The 20,366-nt window shown below is 43.3% G+C and overlaps 1 protein-coding gene and 1 non-coding gene across 2 annotated transcripts; one reads left to right on the top strand and one right to left on the bottom strand.

The window, feature by feature from the left end:
- Positions 1 to 11,366: 11,366 nt before the first annotated feature.
- On the top strand, positions 11,367 to 15,010 carry LOC103076108 (C-type lectin domain containing 10A). The gene is made up of 9 exons (XM_007457735.1): positions 11,367 to 11,433; positions 12,788 to 12,904; positions 13,216 to 13,320; positions 13,408 to 13,479; positions 13,583 to 13,654; positions 13,815 to 13,901; positions 13,991 to 14,142; positions 14,619 to 14,725; positions 14,854 to 15,010. The coding sequence occupies exons 1-9, from the start codon at positions 11,367 to 11,369 to the stop codon at positions 15,008 to 15,010; spliced, it is 936 nt and encodes a 311-aa protein (XP_007457797.1).
- A 1,184-nt stretch (positions 15,011 to 16,194) lies between these two features.
- On the bottom strand, positions 16,195 to 16,267 carry TRNAD-GUC (transfer RNA aspartic acid (anticodon GUC)). Its single transcript has one exon. It is a non-coding gene; the product is annotated as a tRNA-Asp (tRNA).
- Positions 16,268 to 20,366: the final 4,099 nt, after the last annotated feature.

Here is a 20,366-nt window from a genome sequence, read left to right as displayed (position 1 = left end):
TCTCTTGTTTTTCTGTTTTCAATTTCATTGATTTCTGTTCTTATCTTTATTACTTCTTTCTGCTTGCTTTGGGTTTGTTTTGTTCTTTTTCTAATTTCTTAAAATGGGAACTTAGGTTGTTGACTTAAGATCTTCTATTTAGGATAAGCGTTTAATGTTGTAAATTTCTGTCTAAGTATTTTTTTATCTGCATCCCACAAATTTTGATATGTTTATATTTTAATTGTAGTAATTTCTCTTGAGACTTTCTCTTTGATCCATGGATTATTTAGAAATGTGTGGTTTAATTTTGGGGATTTGGAAATTTTTAAATTATCTTTTTGTTATTGATTTCTAGTTTAATTCAATTTTTATCTGAGGCCTTATGTTATAAAATTTTAACTTGTACCAATTTGTTAAAGTTTGTTTTATGATCCACGATATGGTGTATCTTGGTGAAAGTGCCATGTGAACTTGAAAATAATGTGTTTTCACTGTTGTTGGGTGGAGTGGTCTATAAATGTCAATTAGGTCTAGTTTGTTGATGGTATTAAGTTCTATATTTTTATGTCTACATGTTCTATTACTGAGAAAGGAGTGCTGAAGTTTTCAACCATAATGGTGGATGTGTCTCTTTCTCTTTTCATTTCCTTCAGTTTTTGTATCATGTATTTTGAAATACTGTTGTTAAGTGCACATACATTTAGGATTGTTATGCCTTATTGGCGAATTAACCCTTTTATCTCGTAATGTTCATCTTTATCCCTAGTAATTGGATTTGCTCTGACTTTTACTTTGGTATTAATATAGCCACTCCAGCTTTCTTTTGATTAGGGTTTGCCTAGTTATCTATTTTTTTTTCTTTTGCGGTACGTGGGCCTCTCACTGTTGTGGCCTCTCTGTTGCGGAGCACAGGCTCCGGACGCACAGGCTCAGCGGCCATGGCTCACGGGCCCAGCCGCTCCGCGGCATGTGGGATCTTCCCGGACCGGGGCACGAACCCGTGCCCCCTGCATCGGCAGGCGGACTCTCAACCACTGTGCCACCAGGGAAGCCCTATTTAAACATTTTTAATTCTCCATTTTAATTTTTCTATTGTGATTTTGACTATATCTCTTTAAAAAATTAATTAATTTTATTTTTGGCTATGTTGGGTCTTTGTTGCTGCACGCGGGCTTTCTCTAGTTGTGGCGAGCGGGGGCTACTCCTTGTTGTGGTGCACGGGCTTCTCATTGCGGTGGCTTCTCTTGTTGCAGAGCACGGGCTCTAGGTGCGTGGCCCTCAATAGTTGTGGCACGTGGGCTCCATAGTTGTGGCGCACAGGCTTAGTTGCTCCACAGCATGTGGGGTCTTCCTGGACCAGTGCTCAAACCTGTGTGCCCTGCGTTGGCAGGTGGATTCTTAACCACTGCGCCACCAGGGAAGTCCTTGACCGTATCTCTTTGTGTAGTGTAAAAAAATTGGTTGCTCTAGCAATTACAAAATGCATACTTAACTTTTTACAGCCTACCTAGAATCAATGCTTTATTACTTTAATGGAATACAGAAACTTTACCACTGTAAAGATCCTTTTTTTCTTCTCTGTTATAGGCTGAATTGTGTCTCCCCTAAAATTCATATGTTGAAGCCCTAATCCCCAGTACCTTAGAATGTGGCTGTTTAGGGGGATAGGGCCTTTAAGGAGGTGATTAAGTTAAAATTAGGCTGTTTGGGTGGGCCCTAATCCAATCTGACTGGTGTCCTTATAAAAAGAAGAAAATTGGACATACAAAAAGAGGCACCAGGGATGTGCATGCACAGAAGAAAGATCATATGAGGACACAGTGAGAAGATGGCTATCTGCAAGCCAAAAAGGGAGACCTCAGATGGAACCAAACTTAATGACACCTTGATCATGAACTTCTAGCCTCCAGAACTGTGAGAAAATAAATTTCTATTGTTTAAGGTACTCAGTCTGTAGTAGTTTGTTATGGTAGCCCTAGAAAACTAAAACACCCTCTTTATGCTACAGTTGTCTTATATTTTAAATCTACATACCTTGAAAACCCCAGTAGGCAATGTTACTTTTTTTCTTTGTTTTTAACCATCAAGCACATTTTATTTTATTTTTTTAAATTTTATTGAAATATAGTTGATTTACAATGTTGTGCGAGCATATTTAAATGTCTCAAGAAGAGATCAAGAATCTATTATTTTACCAAGACATTTACCATTTCTGTTACTCTTCATCCGTGTTTTCTTCTGGTGTCATTTCCTTCCAGTCTGAATAGCTTCCTTTAGTCATTCTTTTAGAGTAGATCTGCTAACATTAAATTTTCTTAGTTTTCTTTCAACTGAGAATGTCTTTACCTTAATTTCTGAAGGATATTTTCACTGGACATAGTATTCCGGTTGATAGTTCTTTCCTTTCACCATTTGAAAAATGTGCCATTTCCTTCTGGCCTCAATTTCTAATAAAACTAGTTTCAGCTGTCATCAGAATCCTTCTTCCCCTGTAGGGGGATGCTTTTAAGATCTTTTACTTGTCTTTTATTTTCAACAGTGGTGTTTGGAGGGCATATTAACATGTTTTTGAAATATATAATCCTGTCACAATATATTGGCTCGTAATAATAACAAACCATGCATCTGTTATTATGTATGTTTTGTTTTATTAAATTTCTGAAATGTATAGTATTGCCCTATTGATAAAGAAGATTCTCCAAGTATTAGCAGAGTAACTTATTATCACTTCAATAATGTAAATATAGCATTGTTAAATTTTTGGAATAACGTGATTTCAGTAATTCCTGAGAATTTCCTAGAAATCTGATTTCTTGCTCCTGAATCCTAAAGATTAATATCCGTCAGACATTTGGAAACACCAGCTAGACCTGATAACACGATAAGCGGCATTGTGTTTCTGGATAGCAAGGTATAATACTACAAATATATCAGTCCTTCCAGAAGTTATATGTAAACATAATGCAATTTTGATCTGAAAGCCAGTAAACTTTTTTTTTGGAACAGGACAAAGTAACTTTAATGTTCATATAGAAGAACAAAAGTCTAAGTATATATAAGATTTATGGTTAAGAAATTGTGAGAGGTCACTTTAATCTGCTAAAATCAAATCAGTATATATTAGCACAAGAAAAGAAATTAAATCAGTGGAACAGACTACAAGTCCAGAAATATATACAAATATAGTTAGGAATTTAATATGTGACAAAAGTCTCATTTTAATTCACGGGGGGAAAATATAATATAGTTTATAGGGGGCTTCCCTGGTGGCGCAGTGGTTGAGAATCCGCCTGCTAATGCAGGGGACACAGGTTCGAGCCCTGGTCTGGGAGGATCCCACATGCCGCGGAGCAACTAGGCCCGTGAGCCACAACTACTGAGCCTGCGCGTCTGGAGCCTGTGCTCTGCAACAAGAGAGGCCCGCGACAGTGAGAGGCCCACGCATCGCGATGAAGAGTGGCCCCCGCTTGCCACAACTAGAGAAAGCCCTCGCACAGAAATGAAGACCTAACACAGCAAAAATAAATAAATAAAAATTATAAAAAAATAATAATAATAATATAGTTTATAAATCAGTTATTCATTTGGAATAAAACAAAGCCAGACTGTTGTCTCAAGCCCTATACAGGAATAATAAACCCTAGATGGATCAATTATTTAAATGCAAACATTAATCATTACAAATATTAGAAAGAAATTTTGGAAAATGTATAAAATTGGGATAGGGAGTTCTTTCTAAACAAGGCTAGAAATCCAGAAGCCATAAAAGAAATGGCAATCCTTTTTGATTACATAAGAATCAGGGGGGGAAACAGCATGCCAAAAGGCATTATGCTTTTAATATCCCACTGAGATGTCCTGGACAATAAGGTGAAATGAGGCACAATTCCACAATCTATCTTTTCTAATATTCGACAAAATGAGCAAAGTTACCACCATTTACCACCTTTACAAACGACCAAAGTTACTCCAGCAATATCCAAACGTGAGAAGTTTTCAAACATCTGACATCAACTTTGCAAACTGGAGATCTCAAAACAAAAGGTATAAATTTAGCATCTTTAAGATTTAATCATTTGTGTGCTGATTCTCTGGAATTTTAAAAGTAGATAAATCATATCATTTACCAGTTATGACAGCTTTCTTTCAGTCCTCATGTGTTTGATTTGTCTTGTCTTTCTTCACTGTCTGGGACAATCTCACAAAGAACTGGGGAGAGTGAGCATCCTTTATCTAGCTCTAAAGAAATGCTTCTTTTTGCTCTACTTCTGGGAAATTTCCTCAACTTTTTTCTTCCAGGTCTTCTACTAAGTCATTCAATTAGATTATAATATTTTTTACTTTCCCCTAGTGTACTTATGTGTATATACTTTGATAATATAAAACAATTAAAAAAGAAATAACCTCCCCCAGAGCTGAATGACATAGATCTCAAATGGAAATGGATCTCAAATTCTCTGCACAATGGGTCAAAAAAGGCCCATACCTAGTCCCATTACTATGAATTTCAGAGTATCATGTAGAACAATAAGATAATTAAAGCTTCCCAGATAAGAACTTTTGAAGGTAATCACTGAAAGAATAGAAACAAGGTGCATAATTTCTAAACCATTAGAAGAAAGAAAATGCAAGAAAATACAATAAATCTGTCAAAGTCAGGAAAGAAAAAAGACAACATAATATGGTAGATTGAAAACATGAGATTATATAGTAGGAATAAATCCAAAAGGCCCTAGGATTGCCCCTGCCTTTGGCTTCAGGTTGAGGTCCAGAGGAGTGGAGGGAAGGTTCCCCAGGAGGAGCGGATTCCCCTAAGACAGGCTGCCACCATTTAAAGGTTTGTTGGTGAAGGTGGGAATAAATGAAAATCCTTATACATGGTCGGGGAGAAAATAAATTAGTGATGTCTTTTCAGAGCAGTTTGACAATATCGTATACATGGTTGGGGAGAAAATACATTGGTAATGTCTTTTCAGAGTAGTTTGACAGTATCTGTACAATAAAAAATTTAAGATAGTTGTGTCTACTCAGCAATTCTACTTCTAGATATTTAACCAAGAGAAATATCTGCTTCTTAGCACAAACAAGTATATACAAGCCTATTCACATCAACATTATTTATAAAAGCCAAAGATACAAGCATCTCAAAATGCATCACCAAGGGAATCATTAAATGAAGTCTGGAAATCTGTACTCTGGAACACCATGCAGCCGTTAAACTGGAGGTGGGCAGCCACATGAGAAAATCCTCAAGACCCATTTTTAGGCAGAAGCATGTTACAGAGAAAATTCTGTGTTTAAAAAATAAAAAACTTCTCTACTTATGTGTGTGTATTATAGGTATATAAATATATCTGAAAAGACACATCAAATTTCTTTTTCTGGGCTCGGGGGCTGGAAATTGGATAAATTTCTTATTTTACTACCTTTCCCTGACCTATCATGCCTGAGCTATAGGTGAGGATACACCTTAAATCAGTGACCAATATGGTGCCCTCTCCCCCACAGCCATGTGCACGACTAAGGGACAGAGGAGGGTAGTGTCTCTTACCTGGCACCTAATAATCCATGTAAGGACTTTTTCCTTTTCATCTGCACAATCTAGGATCATTGGATTTTGGAAGTTCTAGTGCCCAAGGAAAGAACCCACCCACCAGGGAAGACAGCTTTGGTTCTGTTTCAGTTTGAAGATGAGATTGAATCCTGGCTGATTTGGGCTCCTCATTATACCACTAGGTAGGGGATGTGGGTAATTGTACTTTTGGGGGTGACTGATTCTTATTAAGAAGGGAAATAGGTCTGTTGCTTCACGATGGGGAAAAAGAAGACTGAGCCTGGAATTCATGAGACTCTGGGGTGCTAGATAGCACTCACGTGTCCAATAATATAATGGTCAGTGGTGCATTGTGGTGACCCAAGATAGACGGGACCATAAGGACTTGGATGCTGCAGAAATGAAGTTTGGGGTCACCCCACTCGGTAAAAGAATCCTGACCAGCTGAGGTGCTGGGAGAGGGTAAGGGATCATGGAAAAGGTAGTGGAAGAAGGAAGCTATGATTGTCAACCATGAACGAAGACTCAGAGACAAAAGGAAAAAAAAAAAAGGTTACTTGCAAAGAAGTTGTAAGGGCATGACTAATCATTAATGTTTATATTTAATCTTTTCTTACTATAAAAATTTAAATCCCACTTCAGATCAAAGAAAGAACTTTCTCTGGAATCATCGCTGAATGTATATTTAACTAAATTCTCATTTGTTGTGCTCTTTTGTGCATGGGTTCCTAGGAAGATAAAGACAAATGTCTGTTTCAGACCTGTTTAACATGTACATATCATGATTGATCATGTAAACAATATGAGCCTGTGTGTTACAATTTTTGAGAAAGATTGAATAACAATATGGATAATAAATATATTCACAAGGAATGAGTGCCAGGGATTATAAATTAAACTGCTTAGCTGAAACTAAAAAAAAAGTTGTAAGGGAATCAGACTTTGGGAGGACAGGCTTACCAAAGAAAACCACACCAGGTATTCAAAGGAAAATACTGCACAATAACCAGTTTTAACAAGTTTTCATCAGTCTGCTCCTGATGGCAAAACAGAACTTCTCTCACATGATTAGCCTGTGCATAAAAGGTCATGAGAGATCTTAAGGCATCAGCATTACAAAGGCAGGGAGAAAGTTGTTTTTCCTAGGGAGTCAGCAATTTATGGGAAATGCTCAAAGTTTCATTTATTTTTGGGACTAGAAGGAGAACTGTTTTGTGTGTGTATGTAAAATCCACATGCAATTTATCAGCAAAAATCCTGTCAATTCTACCTTCACAGTATTTCAGAATCAAAACATTTCTCACCACCACCAAGCACAAACCACCATCATCTCTCACCCAGCTATTACAATGGCTCTTATTATTATTTTAAAAAATTTTCTTGGAGTATAGTTGATTTACAATGTTGTGTTAGTTTCAGGTGTACAGCAAAGTGATTCAGTTATACATATATATATATTCATTCTCTTTCAGATTCTCTATCCATATGGGTTATTAGAGAATGTTGAGTTCCCTGTGCCATACAACAGGTCCTTGTTGGTTATCCATTTTATATATAGTAGTGTGTGTTTGTTCATACCAACCTCCTAATTTGTCCCTCCCCCCCACTCTGGGTTGCCACTCTGGTCCCGGTTCATGAAATTCACAACACAGTAGTCACATTGTTACAGTTTAAATGTAAATCAGTTCACTCACTCCTCTGCTTTGACCCCTCCTCCAAAGCCTGCCTCTCTTAAGAATAAAAACAAATCCGTGACAATAGCCTCCAGGCCCTGAAGAATTGGAGCTCCAGGTTTTCCCGCTATGATTCATCTACTTCTCCCTCACCTCTTTCAGACTTTTGCTCAGATAATCATCTTCCCAGTCTAGGCTGTTTTTGACATCCTAGTCTTGACAGCCTGTTAAAAATTGACCGTATTTTACCCACTTCCTTGATATATTTTCTTCCACAGCACTTATCACAGTGTGACATTATAGATACTTTACTCAATATATTTTTATTATTATTCATTTTTAATTAATTAATTATTTATTTTTGGCTGCTTTGGGTCTTCGTTGCTGTGTGCAGGCTTTCTCTAGTTGCAGTGAGTGGGGGCTACTCTTCATTGTGGTGTGAGGGCTTCTCATTGTGGTGGCTTCTCTTGTTGCGGAGTGCGGGCTCTAGGCTTGTGGGCTTCAGTAGTTGTGGCACGCAGTCTCAGTAGTTGTGGCACGCAGGCTCAGTATTTGTGGCTCGCAGGCTCTAGAGCACAGGCTCAGTAGTTTTGGTGCACGGGCTTAGTTGCTCTGTGGCATGTGGGATCTTCCCAGACCAGGGATCGAATCCATGTCCCCTGCACTGACAGTCGGGATTCTTAACCGCGGTGCCACCAGGGATGTCCCTATATTTTATTCATTTATTCTGTTTTTCTGTCACCCACTAGAATATAAGCTCTGTGACCAGGGCATTTTTTACCTGTTTGTTTACTTCTGAAGGGTACGTTTCTTCAAGGTTTCAAAAAAGCCAGACCAGAAGGTACACAGCAAGTCAGTATGGCCTTGGCACCTGGGAAGGGAGTCTTATCATCAAAGGAGGACCAGCATTGGCATCCCAAGAAGAGGGGCATTTAATCTTTATTTTTAATATGGACATTCTTTACTTCTGGTCAGTGTATACTTTACTAATTAAAGCAGATGTACAATGTGTGTGTGTGTGTGTTTAAGGGCCATTTATTTATTTATTTTTACTTTAATTTTGGCTGCATTGGGTCTTCGTTGCTGTGCGCAGGCTTTCTCTAGTTGTGGCGAGCGGGGGCTTCTCTTGTTGTGGAGCACAGGCTCTAGGCACGTGGGCTTCAGTAGTTGTGGCTCTTGGGCTCTACAGCGCAGGCTCAGTAGTTGTGGTGTACAGGCTTAGTTGCTCCGCAGCATGTGGGATCTTCCCAGACCAGGGCTTGAACCCGTGTCCCCTGCATTGGCAGGCAGATTCTTAACCACTGTGCCACCAGGGAAGCCCACAATGTATATTTGATAGGCCACAAACAGGCTGTTTTAGTTAGCATAAAATTCAAGTTAACTCATGAAAAAGCCAGAATGACTTCCCCATACCTCACTATGTGAAAATTTCTTTTATCTACACCCAGTAAATACTTGTTGAATGGATGGGTGAATGCTTGGATGAGTGAATGGAGAAACATACCATGTTCTTTGTGGGAAAAATTCAATAATGCAAAAATGTTGATTATCCCCAATTAAGGTGTGAAACTAATACAGTACTGGGGTCGACACAGAGATGAGACACCCAGACCCCGCTCCCAGGAAGGACTTGCTGCCCAGTTGTGGGGAGTGTAACCTGTGCACACAGCCACCTCCCCTGAGGTCTCACCCCTGCTGCGGTGGCAGCATCTGGTGACTGAGCAACGTCAGGTAATAAAGGCCCTGGTTCAGCCCAGTGATGGGCAGCTCTGACAGGCGGTGCAGTTGGGTTGGCTAAAGCTTTGTGGGGTCTTTGCATCTGTTTAACTTCTTCCTCTGCCCCCTCCTCTTCTTTCCCCATCCTTTCACAGATGTTGATCCCTAATAAATAGGCTGCACCCAAAATTGGCTTCCAAAAACCGAACCTGTAACGAATACTAATTAAAATACCAAATACCAAATACAAGCGAAGCAAGAAAACAAAACGGAACTGGAAACAACCTAAATGTTTATCAATAGGGAAAAGCTTAGTCAATAAATTATGGCACAGATTATGAAATGAGATGAAGATGAAAAATGAATAAAGGACATTTATGAACTATGGTAAAATGTTCCTGATACATTGTTAAATGAATTTTAAAAAGCAAGTAGCAGAACACAATCCCGTTTAATTAGAAAATAGAAACTGAAATGTATTTGCTTTCCTTCCTCCCCTTTTAAGACACTAAGAATCCTTCCTACTGTGAAAAGATTGTGTGTGTGAATTCAGAGCAGCCCCCTTAGAGGGATTTACAGAGTTGACAGGATTAAACTGAATCCCTTTCATGAGGACAGGGTATGTGGAGAGAGCCCAGGCTAGTGTGTCTGGCAGCACTGGGCTGGAAATCTGGCTCTTTTGCTTGCCAGGTGTGAGATCTTGGGCAAGTCACACAATGGCTCCAAGCCTAAGTCCATCATCCAAAATTCCTTCCAAGGTTCTTGTGGAAATTGAATGGTTAATGCAAGTGTCTGGCACAATCCTCATCAGATTTGCGTGCTCAATAAATTCTGTTCCTTCCCCTGGCTTCTCCCCTCCCATTCCGGCCAGGAAATCCTACTCTCCACCACCCGCTTCCCTCCTTCCAAGCAGAGTGAAGAGAGCTGGCCAGAGCTAGGGGAGCATGATGGCTGAGGCCCCAGAGGAAGCTCAGATGCCAGGGACCCTGGGTCAGGATTGAGCGAGAGCAGAGCAATGGGCTCCTCTGGACCCGGGTTTGCAGTGATGGAGACACCAACGATTCTGAGGTCTTCAGATGCAGGAAGTGAAAGGAGGTGTGGGGCAGACTGCACCTCTGTTTCCTTCTGGTCCAATGCTTCTCTCCCAAATGGTAAAATTGAGGAAGTCATGAGAGCTCAAAAGAAGCGGAAAGGGAGTAGACACTCCCTGCAAGAGGAAAGCAGAGCTGGCCCCGTATCCAGCTGCCCTGTGCACATCACATCTGCCTGCGTTTTGATTTCAATTCCGTCCTGTTATTTACTGCCCCAATCGGAAACGGGAGATTCCCAGATTATAGACTCCTGGTCTTTCAGACACAAAGACCAGCAGGTCTCCAGTCACTTAGGTGGTTCCCCCTTCAGTCACCTCCATCCCAACTCTGCAGGATTTAGTTTTTTCCAGCTCTGGTCACCGCTGCACAAAGAACTCAAGAATCATAGCCTCTGGACTTTTCACAGGTAACCAGGTTGGGGTTGCAGGTGAGACTGAGGGCAGGGAGGATGTCAGAGAAAGCAGGGAGAGGGGACTGTGGGTCTTAGGTGAGACTGAATGGGAAGATATATAAGGGGGCAGCTTGGGGATTTAATGACCAAGCAGAGATTTTAGACTCTCTTCCCTTCACTGGCTGCAGATTGAATTGTGGCAGCCACAACCTCAGTCACAAACTGAGACTCACACTCAACCCCTTCTCTAGCCCAGTTCCAGCCCTGTCTTCAGCCCCCACTCCAGCCGAACCCCATACCAACCCCAGTTCCTCCTTTAACCCCAATGGCATCTTCACCCCCAGAGTCAGCTTGAACCTTTGTGGGTTTTTTGGCCGTGCAGTGTGGCACGCGGGATCCTAGTTCCCCAACTAGGAATCGAACCTGTGCCCCCGTGCAGTGGAAGCGGGGAGTCCCAACAAATGGACCGCCAGGGAAGTTCCAAGTCAGCTTGAATCTTAACACCAGCCCCCACCCAAGCTTGAACCCCAACTCTCTCCTATTTCCAACTTCAGCACCAAGCTTAGGTCCAACTCCGTCCATGGCTTCAACATGAGTACTGACCCCAATCCTAGCAGGAGATGCAACCTTGATTCCAGCTCCCAGGGTTAGACCCAGTCCTAGCAATACATTTAGCTCCAACTTTACCTGCACTGTCAACCCCAAACTCAACCTGACCCTAGCTCAAAGCCCAATCCTGACCCCACCTCTGACCTCAGCTGCAAAGCCAAGCCCATCCCTGTTGCTAGCCTTGACCCTGGGCTTCTTCTCAAACCTCATCTCTTCCCTTATCTCCAGCCTTGCCCGCGGGTCCTACCTGGTCCCAGCCTCCATCTTTATCTCAGCTCCTTCCCCAGCCTGGCCGCTGGCCCTGCCTCTACTTAAGCTCTGACAGCTTCAGAGGCCGTGTTGGTCCAAACATGTCAGTGAAGTATGAAGACCTCCAGTACTTGGAGAGTGAGAAGAAAAGCCAGGGGTTTACAGATGGTAAGATGAATGGGGAAACGGTCTTTCCTAAAATCTCCTCTGAATATGTTTAGAAGGATTTCTGCTGTCGTGTCGTGTCTGCACCTCTACCATATGTACTGGTGGGGTCTCTCACTCTGAAGGGGAGGCCCCAGCCTCTGGGGACCCTAATAAAAACACGATTCAAGGTCCACAGCAGTCCTGGCTTCCTGTGCTCTGGGGAAGGGCATGAGAGTAAACCCATTTTCTTTCTCTCTCTCTCTCTTTTTTTAAATTTTGCCACTTAAAAGATTTACTGGCTATTTATTGTAGCTATTATTATTATGGACAAATCCAGGAATAACAAAACATAGACCCAGATTAATTACACTGAAGGAAATTACTAATATTGTCTTTTAAAACCATTGCAGCCATAATGATTGTTGCCTCCCAGCCTGGGCATGTTAAAAGCACCTAGTGTACATTTTCCAGAATTTTATTATTCCTTCTTTTATTTCCAAAGTCTTTTTTTTTAATTAATCAATTAATTAATTTATTTTTGGCTGCATTGGGTCTTCGTTGCTGCACACGGGCTACTCTTCATTGTGGTGTGCAGGCTTCTTGTTGCGGTGGCTTCTCTTGTTGCGGAACACGGGCTCTAGGCACGTGGGCTTCAGTAGTTGTGGCATGTGGGCTCAGTAGTTGTGGCTCACAGGCTCTAGAGCGCAGGCTCAGTAGTTGTGGTGCACGGGCTTAGTTGCTCTGCGGCATGTGGGATATTCCCGGAGCAGGGCTTGAACCCGTGTCCCATGCATTGGCAGCCGGATTCTTAACCACTGCGCCACCAGGGAAGCTCTTATTTCCAGAGTCTTGAGGAATAACTTCTTCGTAGAGCCTTTACCTCAATGGCCAACAGTAAATCTCTTCTATCCTATAGATATGCCCTACTTGTACTTCTGCTTATTAATCCAGAGGTCAGCAGTGTGTGTTCCTTATGGGCAAGTGCAATGTGCCCCATATTAGTAAACCCATTTTCTAACTTGTTTTCACTGATGAGTGTGAGCCTGCTAAGGTAGTCGCCGTCTCTCTCCCTGGGTCCTCCTGCCTGGTGCCCCAGCTCTGATGATAGGACCTTATACATTGCCATCATCCCCTGTCTCTGTGTCTTTGTGTACATGTGTCCCCAGGGGTATGAGGGGCCCATGTGACTGAGCACTTGTGCTGGTCTATGAGGGATCAGTGGCCTGGACGTCCCCCCGCCCACAACTCTCCTTGTCCAGCCTCCCCCCAGCATCAGCTGCAGCAGCCTCCTCCCTGCAGGTCCCCGTGGCCCTATCCTCCTCCCCGTCTCTCACGTCCTGGACCCTCCTCGTTCTGACACCCTCTCCTCTTGCAGGGCTGCCTGCCCTCGAGACCTTCCTGCAGCGGCTCCTCTCCAGCACCCGCTCCTTCCTGCTCTCCCTGGGCCTCAGCCTCCTCCTGCTGGTCGGCATCTGTGTGATCGGATCCCAAAGTGAGGGGCACAGGGTGGGCAGGGAAGAGAGAAATAATGGGGTGCAGTGGTGGGGCCAGTGGTGGCGAGAGTGATAAATGAGGATGACTGCTGGCCCTGTCACTTATCAGTTGGGGAATGAGGTCAAATTACGTCACCTCTCTAAGCCTTAGTTTCCTCACCTGCAATATTGTATAAAAATAGTGCCCATCCCTTTGGGTGGGGTCATGCTGTAGGGACCCAATGACACAATGCATGTCAAGTGCCCTGCCCAGTGCTGGCACAGAGGGCCTGATAACCCTTAGCACTGATTGTCTCATCTGCCTGATCAGATTCCAAGTTTCAGAGGGACCTGGCAACCCTGAGAACAACTTTCAGCAACTTCACTTCAAACACTACCGCTGAGGTCCAGGCACTGAAATCCCAGGGTGAGCCTTGTATGGAAGGGGCTCTGGACTGGGGTGGGGTGCGGTGGGAGAGGGGGAGGAACTGACTCCTGAGCCCTGAGTCCCTGTGTTCTCCAGGTGGAAGTTTGCAAGAAATGATAACATCTCTGAAAGCTGAGGTGGAAAGTCACAAGCAGGAACTGCAAGCAGGTGAGAGACCCTTCGAGAGAGTGTGTGGAGGGGTGAGTGCCAGGCACTCAGGGCGGGGGAGAAATGGGAGCAGTCACGCGATGCTGAGTGCCCTCCCTTCCAGCCCGTAGCTTGAATGACAGGGTGCTTTCTCTGGAGAGCAGCCTGGAGAACCAGCTGCAGGAACTCAAAGCAGGTCAGGCCCCTGCTCCCCTCCACCTGGGCATGAGGCGTGTGGGAGGGCAAGGGGGTTCCTAGGCTGGGGCCCCAGGTGTGGACCTCTGGTCTCCAGGGACTCAAGGAGCAGAAGCCACACCCAGGGCACTGTCCCCACTGCCCATCCGTGTGCGTCCCAGGTTATTCCAAAATGCTCTTGCGAGTCCAGCAGCTGGTCAAGAACCTGAACTCCCTGACCTGCAAGATGGCTGCTCTCAAGGGCAATGGTGAGGGCTGCATGGGATGGGCCGGCCCCAGTGTCTGCCCACGTCCCCCTGGACAGCAACTCAGACCCTCCCCTGCCCTGGCCCCTTAGGCTCGCAAAACAACTGCTGTCCTACCAATTGGCTGGAGCATGAAGGCAGCTGCTACTGGTTCTCTCGCTCGGGGAAGCCCTGGCCCGAGGCTGAGAAGTACTGCCAGCTGGAGGACGCCCACCTGGTGGTCATCAACTCCAGAGAGGAACAGGTGAGGCCCCTCGAGCGCAGGTCCAAGACACGTCCCATTGAAGAGAATGGTCCTCAGCCTTGGCTACATATTGGCATCACCTGGGGAGCTTTTTTTTTGCGATACACGGGCCTCTCACTGTTGTGGCCTCTCCCGTTGCGGAGCACAGGCTCTGGACGCGCAGGCTCAGTGGCCATGGCTCACGGGCCCAGCTGCTCCGTGGCATGTGGGATCTTCCCGGACTGGGACACTAATCTGTGTCCCCTGCATCGGCAGGCGGACTCTCAACCAGTGCGCCACCAGGGAAGCCCGACCTGGGGGCTTTTAACAACCACTGTCATCTGAGCCAGACCCTCAGAGGTTTAATTGGCCCCGGGCGTTGGGATAAACACCCCGGATCTCCTCGACGGGTTTAATGAACACGTGAAGTTCAGAACTGCTAGTCCAAGGAGTTGGCAGGGTGGGGAGAAGTCACCACTGCCCTTCTGTTGTCCCAGGATTTTGTCCAGGCCCATATAGGCGCCTCCTACACCTGGATGGGCCTCAGTGATCTGGATGGAGTCTGGAAATGGGCGGATGGGACGGACTATGAGACCAACTTCAAGTGAGTGCCCCGGGTTTCTGTGCCCTTCTTCCTCGTTCAGCTTGGTTCCTCCAGGGTCTGACCCTCAGCCCCTTCTCCCTGACCTGGATTCTGTGCCTCCCTAGCTGCCTGTTGTCCTCTCCCCTCAGGAACTGGAAGCCAGGCCAGCCGGACGACTGGCAAGGGCACGGGCTGGGTGGGGGCGAGGACTGTGCCCACTTCCACCCCGATGGCAAGTGGAATGACGACGCGTGCCAGAGACCCTACCACTGGATCTGCGAGGCTGGGCTGAGCAAGGGCAGCTAGGGGAGCGGACCACCTGGCCAAGGAAATGGCGGGGCTGGGGTAGGGGGACCTTCTCCTTGTGGGAGAGGAATAAGCCCTGGGAGATTGGAGCACTGCCATTGTTTTGAGTTGTTTTCTTTTTCCCCCTTAACTTTTAAAAGATTATCTAGAGTTCCTAAGGTATTTTTTTTAAAAGTTCTGCTTTATTGAGGTATAATTGACGTACAAAATTGTAAGATATTTAAAGTGTACATCGTGATTTGATACATGTATGCGTTGTGAAAGGATTCCCCCATCTAGTTAATGAACATATCCATGACCTCACATATTTATCTATTTTTTTAGGTGAGAACACTTAAGTTCAACTCTCTTAGCAAATTTCAATTATACAATACAGTGTTATCAACTATGGCCACTGTGGTTTTTAAAATTTTTTTATTTAACAATTTTTATCTTATATTGGAGTATAGTTGATTAACAATGTGTTGGTTTCAGGTGTACAGCAAAGCGATTCAGTTATACATATACAGGTATCTATTATTTTTCAAATTCTTTTCCCATTTAAGTTATTACAGAGTGTTGAGCAGAGTTCCCTGTGCTATACAGTAGGTCCTTGTTGGTTATCTATTTTATTTTATTATTTATCTATTTTAAATACAGTAGTGTGTACACGTCAATCCCAAACTCCCAATCTATCCCTCCCCCCAACCCTTCCCTCCTGGTACCATAAGTTCGTTCTCTAAGTTTGTGAGTCTGTTTCTGTTTTGTAAATAAGTTCATTTCTATCATTTTTTAAAGATTCTGTACATAAGCAATATCATGATATTTGTCTTTGTCTGACTTACTTCACTTAGTATGATAATCTCTAGGCCCATCCATATTGCTGTGAATGGCATTATTTCATTCTTTTTAATGGCTAAGTAATACCCATTGTATATATGTACTACATCTTTTTTTTTTTTTTTTGTACCACATCTTCTTTATCCATTCATCTGTCAATGGACATTTAGGTTGCTTCCATGTCTTGGCTATTGTAAACAGCGCTGCAATGAACATTGGGGTGCATGTATCCTTTTGAACAATGTTCTTCTCCAGATATATGCCCAGGTGTGGGATTGCTGGCCCTTATCGTAGCTCTATTTTTAGTTTCTTTCTCTCTCTCTCTTTTCTTTTTTTGCCATGCCACGCAGCTTGTGGGATCTTTGTTCCCCGACCAGGGATTGAACCTGGGCCCTTGGCAGTGACAGTGTGGAGTCCTAACCACTGGACTACCAGGGAATTCCCTATTTTTAGTTTTTTAAGGAACCTCCATACTGTTCTTCATAGTGGCTGTACCAATTTACATTCCCACCAACAGTGTAGGAGGGTTCCCTTTTCTCCACACCCTCTCCAGCACTTATTGTTTATAGACTTTCTGATGATGGCCATTCTGACTGGTGTGAGGTGGTATTTCACTGTAGTTTTGATTTGCATTTCTCTAATTATTAGTGATGTTGAATATCTTTTCATGTGCCTCTTGGCCATCTGTATGTCTTCTTTAGAGAAATGTCTGTTTAGGTCTTCTGCCTATTTTTTTGATTGGGTTGTTTGTTTTTTTTTTGATATTGACCTGCATGAGCTGTTTGTAAATTTCAGAAATTAATCCCTTGTTGGTCACATGGTCACCGTGTTTTACATTAGGTTCTCAGAACTTATTCATCTTATAGCTGAAAGTTTCTACCCTTTCCTGTTCCCCCCAACTCCCGGCCCCTGGTAACTACCCTTCTACTTTCTATCTGTGAATGTGACTTTTTTTTTTAAAGAGTCTACATGTAAGTGATACCATGCAGTATTGTCTTTCTGTCTGGCTTATATTACTTGGTATAAATGCCCTCAAGTCCCAACCATACTGTTGCAAATGGCAGGATTTCCTTCTTTATCATGGCTGAGTAATATTCCATCATTTATATATACATATATATAATGGATATATGGTAGAATATTATATTATTCTTTATTCATTCATCCACTGATAGACACTTAGGTTGTTTCCATATCTTGACTATTGTGAATAATGCTCCAATGAACATGGGACTGCGGATATCTCTTTGATATCCTGTTTTCATTTCCTTTGGATATAAACCCAGAAGTGGAATTGCTGGATCATATGGTACTTCTATTTTTAATTTTTTGAGGAACTTCCATATTGCTTTCCATACTGGCTGCACCAATTTACATTCCCACCAACATTGCCTAAGGGTTTCTTTTTCTCTACATCCTCACCAACTTCTGTTTCTTTTTAACCTTAAAAATCAGCTTTATTGAGGTGTAATTCTTACCCAATAAAATGCACCCACTTAAAGAGTAGAGATGACTCTTGACAAATATGAATACCTAGGTAACTACCACTCCAATCAAGATAGAACATTTTCCATCACCCCCCCAAGTTCCTTTATACCCCTTTGCAGTCTAACCCACTTATTTGTCCCCAGGCAGCTAATGATCTGCTTTCTTTCACAGCTAATTGGTTTTGCCTACTCTAGAACTTCTTATGAATTAAATCACACAGTATATACTCTTTTGTGAAATCTGATGTATTTCATGTCACCTGATTTTTAACAACCTTAAAATGGCAGAATGGAGAAGCTAGGTGAGGTCTTGGAAAGTCCTATGTTATTGTGAAAAGAGCATTTTCCTTTCATACAGATTTGAGTTCAATTCTTTTTCTGTCACTTAAAAGTCAGGTAAACTTAGGGTAATAAGGAAAGGTAATTCTTTGATTTCTTTGAAGATCCCGGAGTTGTTGGGAAAAGTAGATAAGATCCCAGGTGTATTGGCTACCTATTGCTGTGTAACAAACCACCCCAATGCTCAGTGGCTTAAAACAACAAGCATTTATTATACCTCACAAGTCTGTAGATCAGCTGGGTGGTTTTTTGGTCTGGCTAGGCGTGGCTCATCTTAGCTGGACTGGTTCATGCATTTGTGGTGGGTTGGCTGGGAGCTGGCTGGTCTAGGACAGCCTCTCTGCTGTGTCTAACATTTGGCTGGCTATGGGCTGGGGTAATGGGCTGGGGTAATGGACCATGTTAGGCTAGCCTGGGCTTGTTTGCATAGTGTTTGGGCAGGGTTCCAAGAGAGTAATCTGAAGAGTTGCAGGGACTCTGGAGCCTTAGGTTTGGAACTGAAGCATCACTTCTGCTGCATCCTATTGGCCAAAGTAGATCACAAGGCAGCCCAGATTCAAAGAGTTGGGAAATAGACTCCACCTTTTGATGGGAGGAACTACAAAGCTATATTGTGGAGAGAATGGGTATAGGGAGGGATGGAAATTGCTATTTTTCTAACAATCTAGCATACCAGGGGAAGCATGTCAGTCATGGAGAAACAGCTCAAAGCTAAAGGTTCCCATTAAGAGAGGACAGGACCCATTCATTACTGTCCTGGTACCAAGAAAACTGCCTGGCATATAGAAGTGTCTCAGTTAATGTTAATTAAAAATAAAGAGGGTGATGTCAGAGGGAAGGTATGGGAAAAACAAAATTTAGCTCCCAGGAAGCAGCACCCTTTCACTTTACGCTTCCCACTAGCATCACATGAAAATCATCAGGATGGAGCAGAGAGAGGTCTTGATGGAAAGTGCTGTGAGGGGACTTGGAACTGATGGGTCCAGAAGACACTGCCCAATATGCAAGAGATTCCATAAGGAGCAGCAGTACCCAGTGAGTTCTGTGGGCACAAAATAGTGGAACCCAGTGTAGCCAAGGGCACAGAACATTAAAACCATACCAATAATATTCCAAACCAATAACTTCCAGGTCATTTCCCTCATCACTTTATGCAGTCCTACTTAATTAATTCTTGTTCTGCTGGATGTTGGGTCAGCATTCAAGTCTCATGAAGTTCTCTGTGTCTAGACTAGAATAGTCCTGGAAATCCTGACTCAGTTTAATGATGGAACTGACAGTTATCTAAGCAACATCTGCTCAGAAGCCCATACTCCTGAGTGTGTCCCTTGAAATAATAGTATTTAAAAATACTTGGTACCATGCCTTTCCTGAGGCTTTCAGACTACCCTTCTTTGTTGAAGACATTTTTTTAAACCACATAGCTACAAACAGGGTATTCAGGCAAGAGCAGAAGGAAACAGAAAACTTACAGATTGATAAGGTTGAATGGCTACAGTTAATTTATTATAATAACCACCAATATCATAATGGAGAATAATGTTATCTATTGAACGTAATACAGAACTATTTTATGAGGATTTGATGTATGTTTCCCAAAGAGGAAGAACATTTTGTGGTCAATGAGGGCACTGACAAATCTCCAACACCTTCCAATCTGTAGAGTGTACAATCTCTGAAACATTTATATTACCATTAACATTTTGCCAGTACATATTAACCTAGGGATAGCTGAATTCCCTTTTGATTGAACAGCTCTTCCCATATAGCTCTTAAAATAGTGGTGAGATAGTTAAGAATATGGTGCACACCAAATGAACCTTTTTTGTTTGTTTGTTTGTTACCATCTCTCTTTCTCTAAAGGAAAAGAAAAAAATCTTGTAGTGATCCAGTGACCTGGGGAACCCCCAAAATCGTTTAGGGTAAAAGACACCTTCAGAATTTTATTTTAATTAATTTATTTTTTAAAAAAGAATTTATGTATTTAATTATTTATTTATTATTTAGTTTTGGCTGTGTTGGGTCTTCTTTGCTGTGTGCGGCGGCTACTCTTCGTTGCAGTGCGTGGGCTTCTCATTGCAGTGGCTTCTCTTGTTGCGGAGCACGGGCTCTAGGTGCGCGGGCTTCAGTAGTTGTGGCACACGGGACTCAGTAGTTGTGGCTCAGGGGCTGTAGAGCACAGGCTCAGTAGTTGTGGTGCGTGTGCTTAGTTGCTCTGCGGTATGTGGGGTCTTCCAGGACCAGGGCTCGAACCCATGTCCCCTGCATTGGCAGGCAGATTCTTAACTGCTACACCACCAGGGAAGCCCCAGAATTTTATTTTTCTGAATTTAAGGTCTAATCTTTAGAAGGTAAAATTAAAATTTTTCAGATAAGTTGGGACTTCCCTGTTGGTGCAGTGGTTAAGAATCCGCCTGGCAATGCAGGGGACATGGGTTCGATCCCTGGTCTGGGAAGACCCCACATGCCGCAGAGCAACTAAGCCCATGCACCACAACTACTGAGCCTGCGTACCCTAGAGCCTGCGTGCCACAACTACTCTGCCCACACGCCACAGCTACTGAAGCCTGCATGCTCTAAGGCCCGTGTGCCACAACTATTGGGCCCACGTGCTTCAACTACTGGGCCCACGTGCTGCAACTACTGAAGCCCGCGCGCCTAGAGCCCGTGCTCTGCAGCAAGAGAAGCCACTGCAATGAGAAGCCTGTGTG

The sequence above is a fragment of the Lipotes vexillifer genome, unplaced genomic scaffold, assembly GCF_000442215.2.
Source record: "Lipotes vexillifer unplaced genomic scaffold, Lipotes_vexillifer_v1.1 scaffold611, whole genome shotgun sequence".
Classification (NCBI taxonomy): domain Eukaryota; kingdom Metazoa; phylum Chordata; class Mammalia; order Artiodactyla; family Lipotidae; genus Lipotes; species Lipotes vexillifer.
The sequence above is the reverse complement of the archived record's forward strand: the minus strand, read 5'-3'. Positions and strand labels throughout refer to the sequence as shown.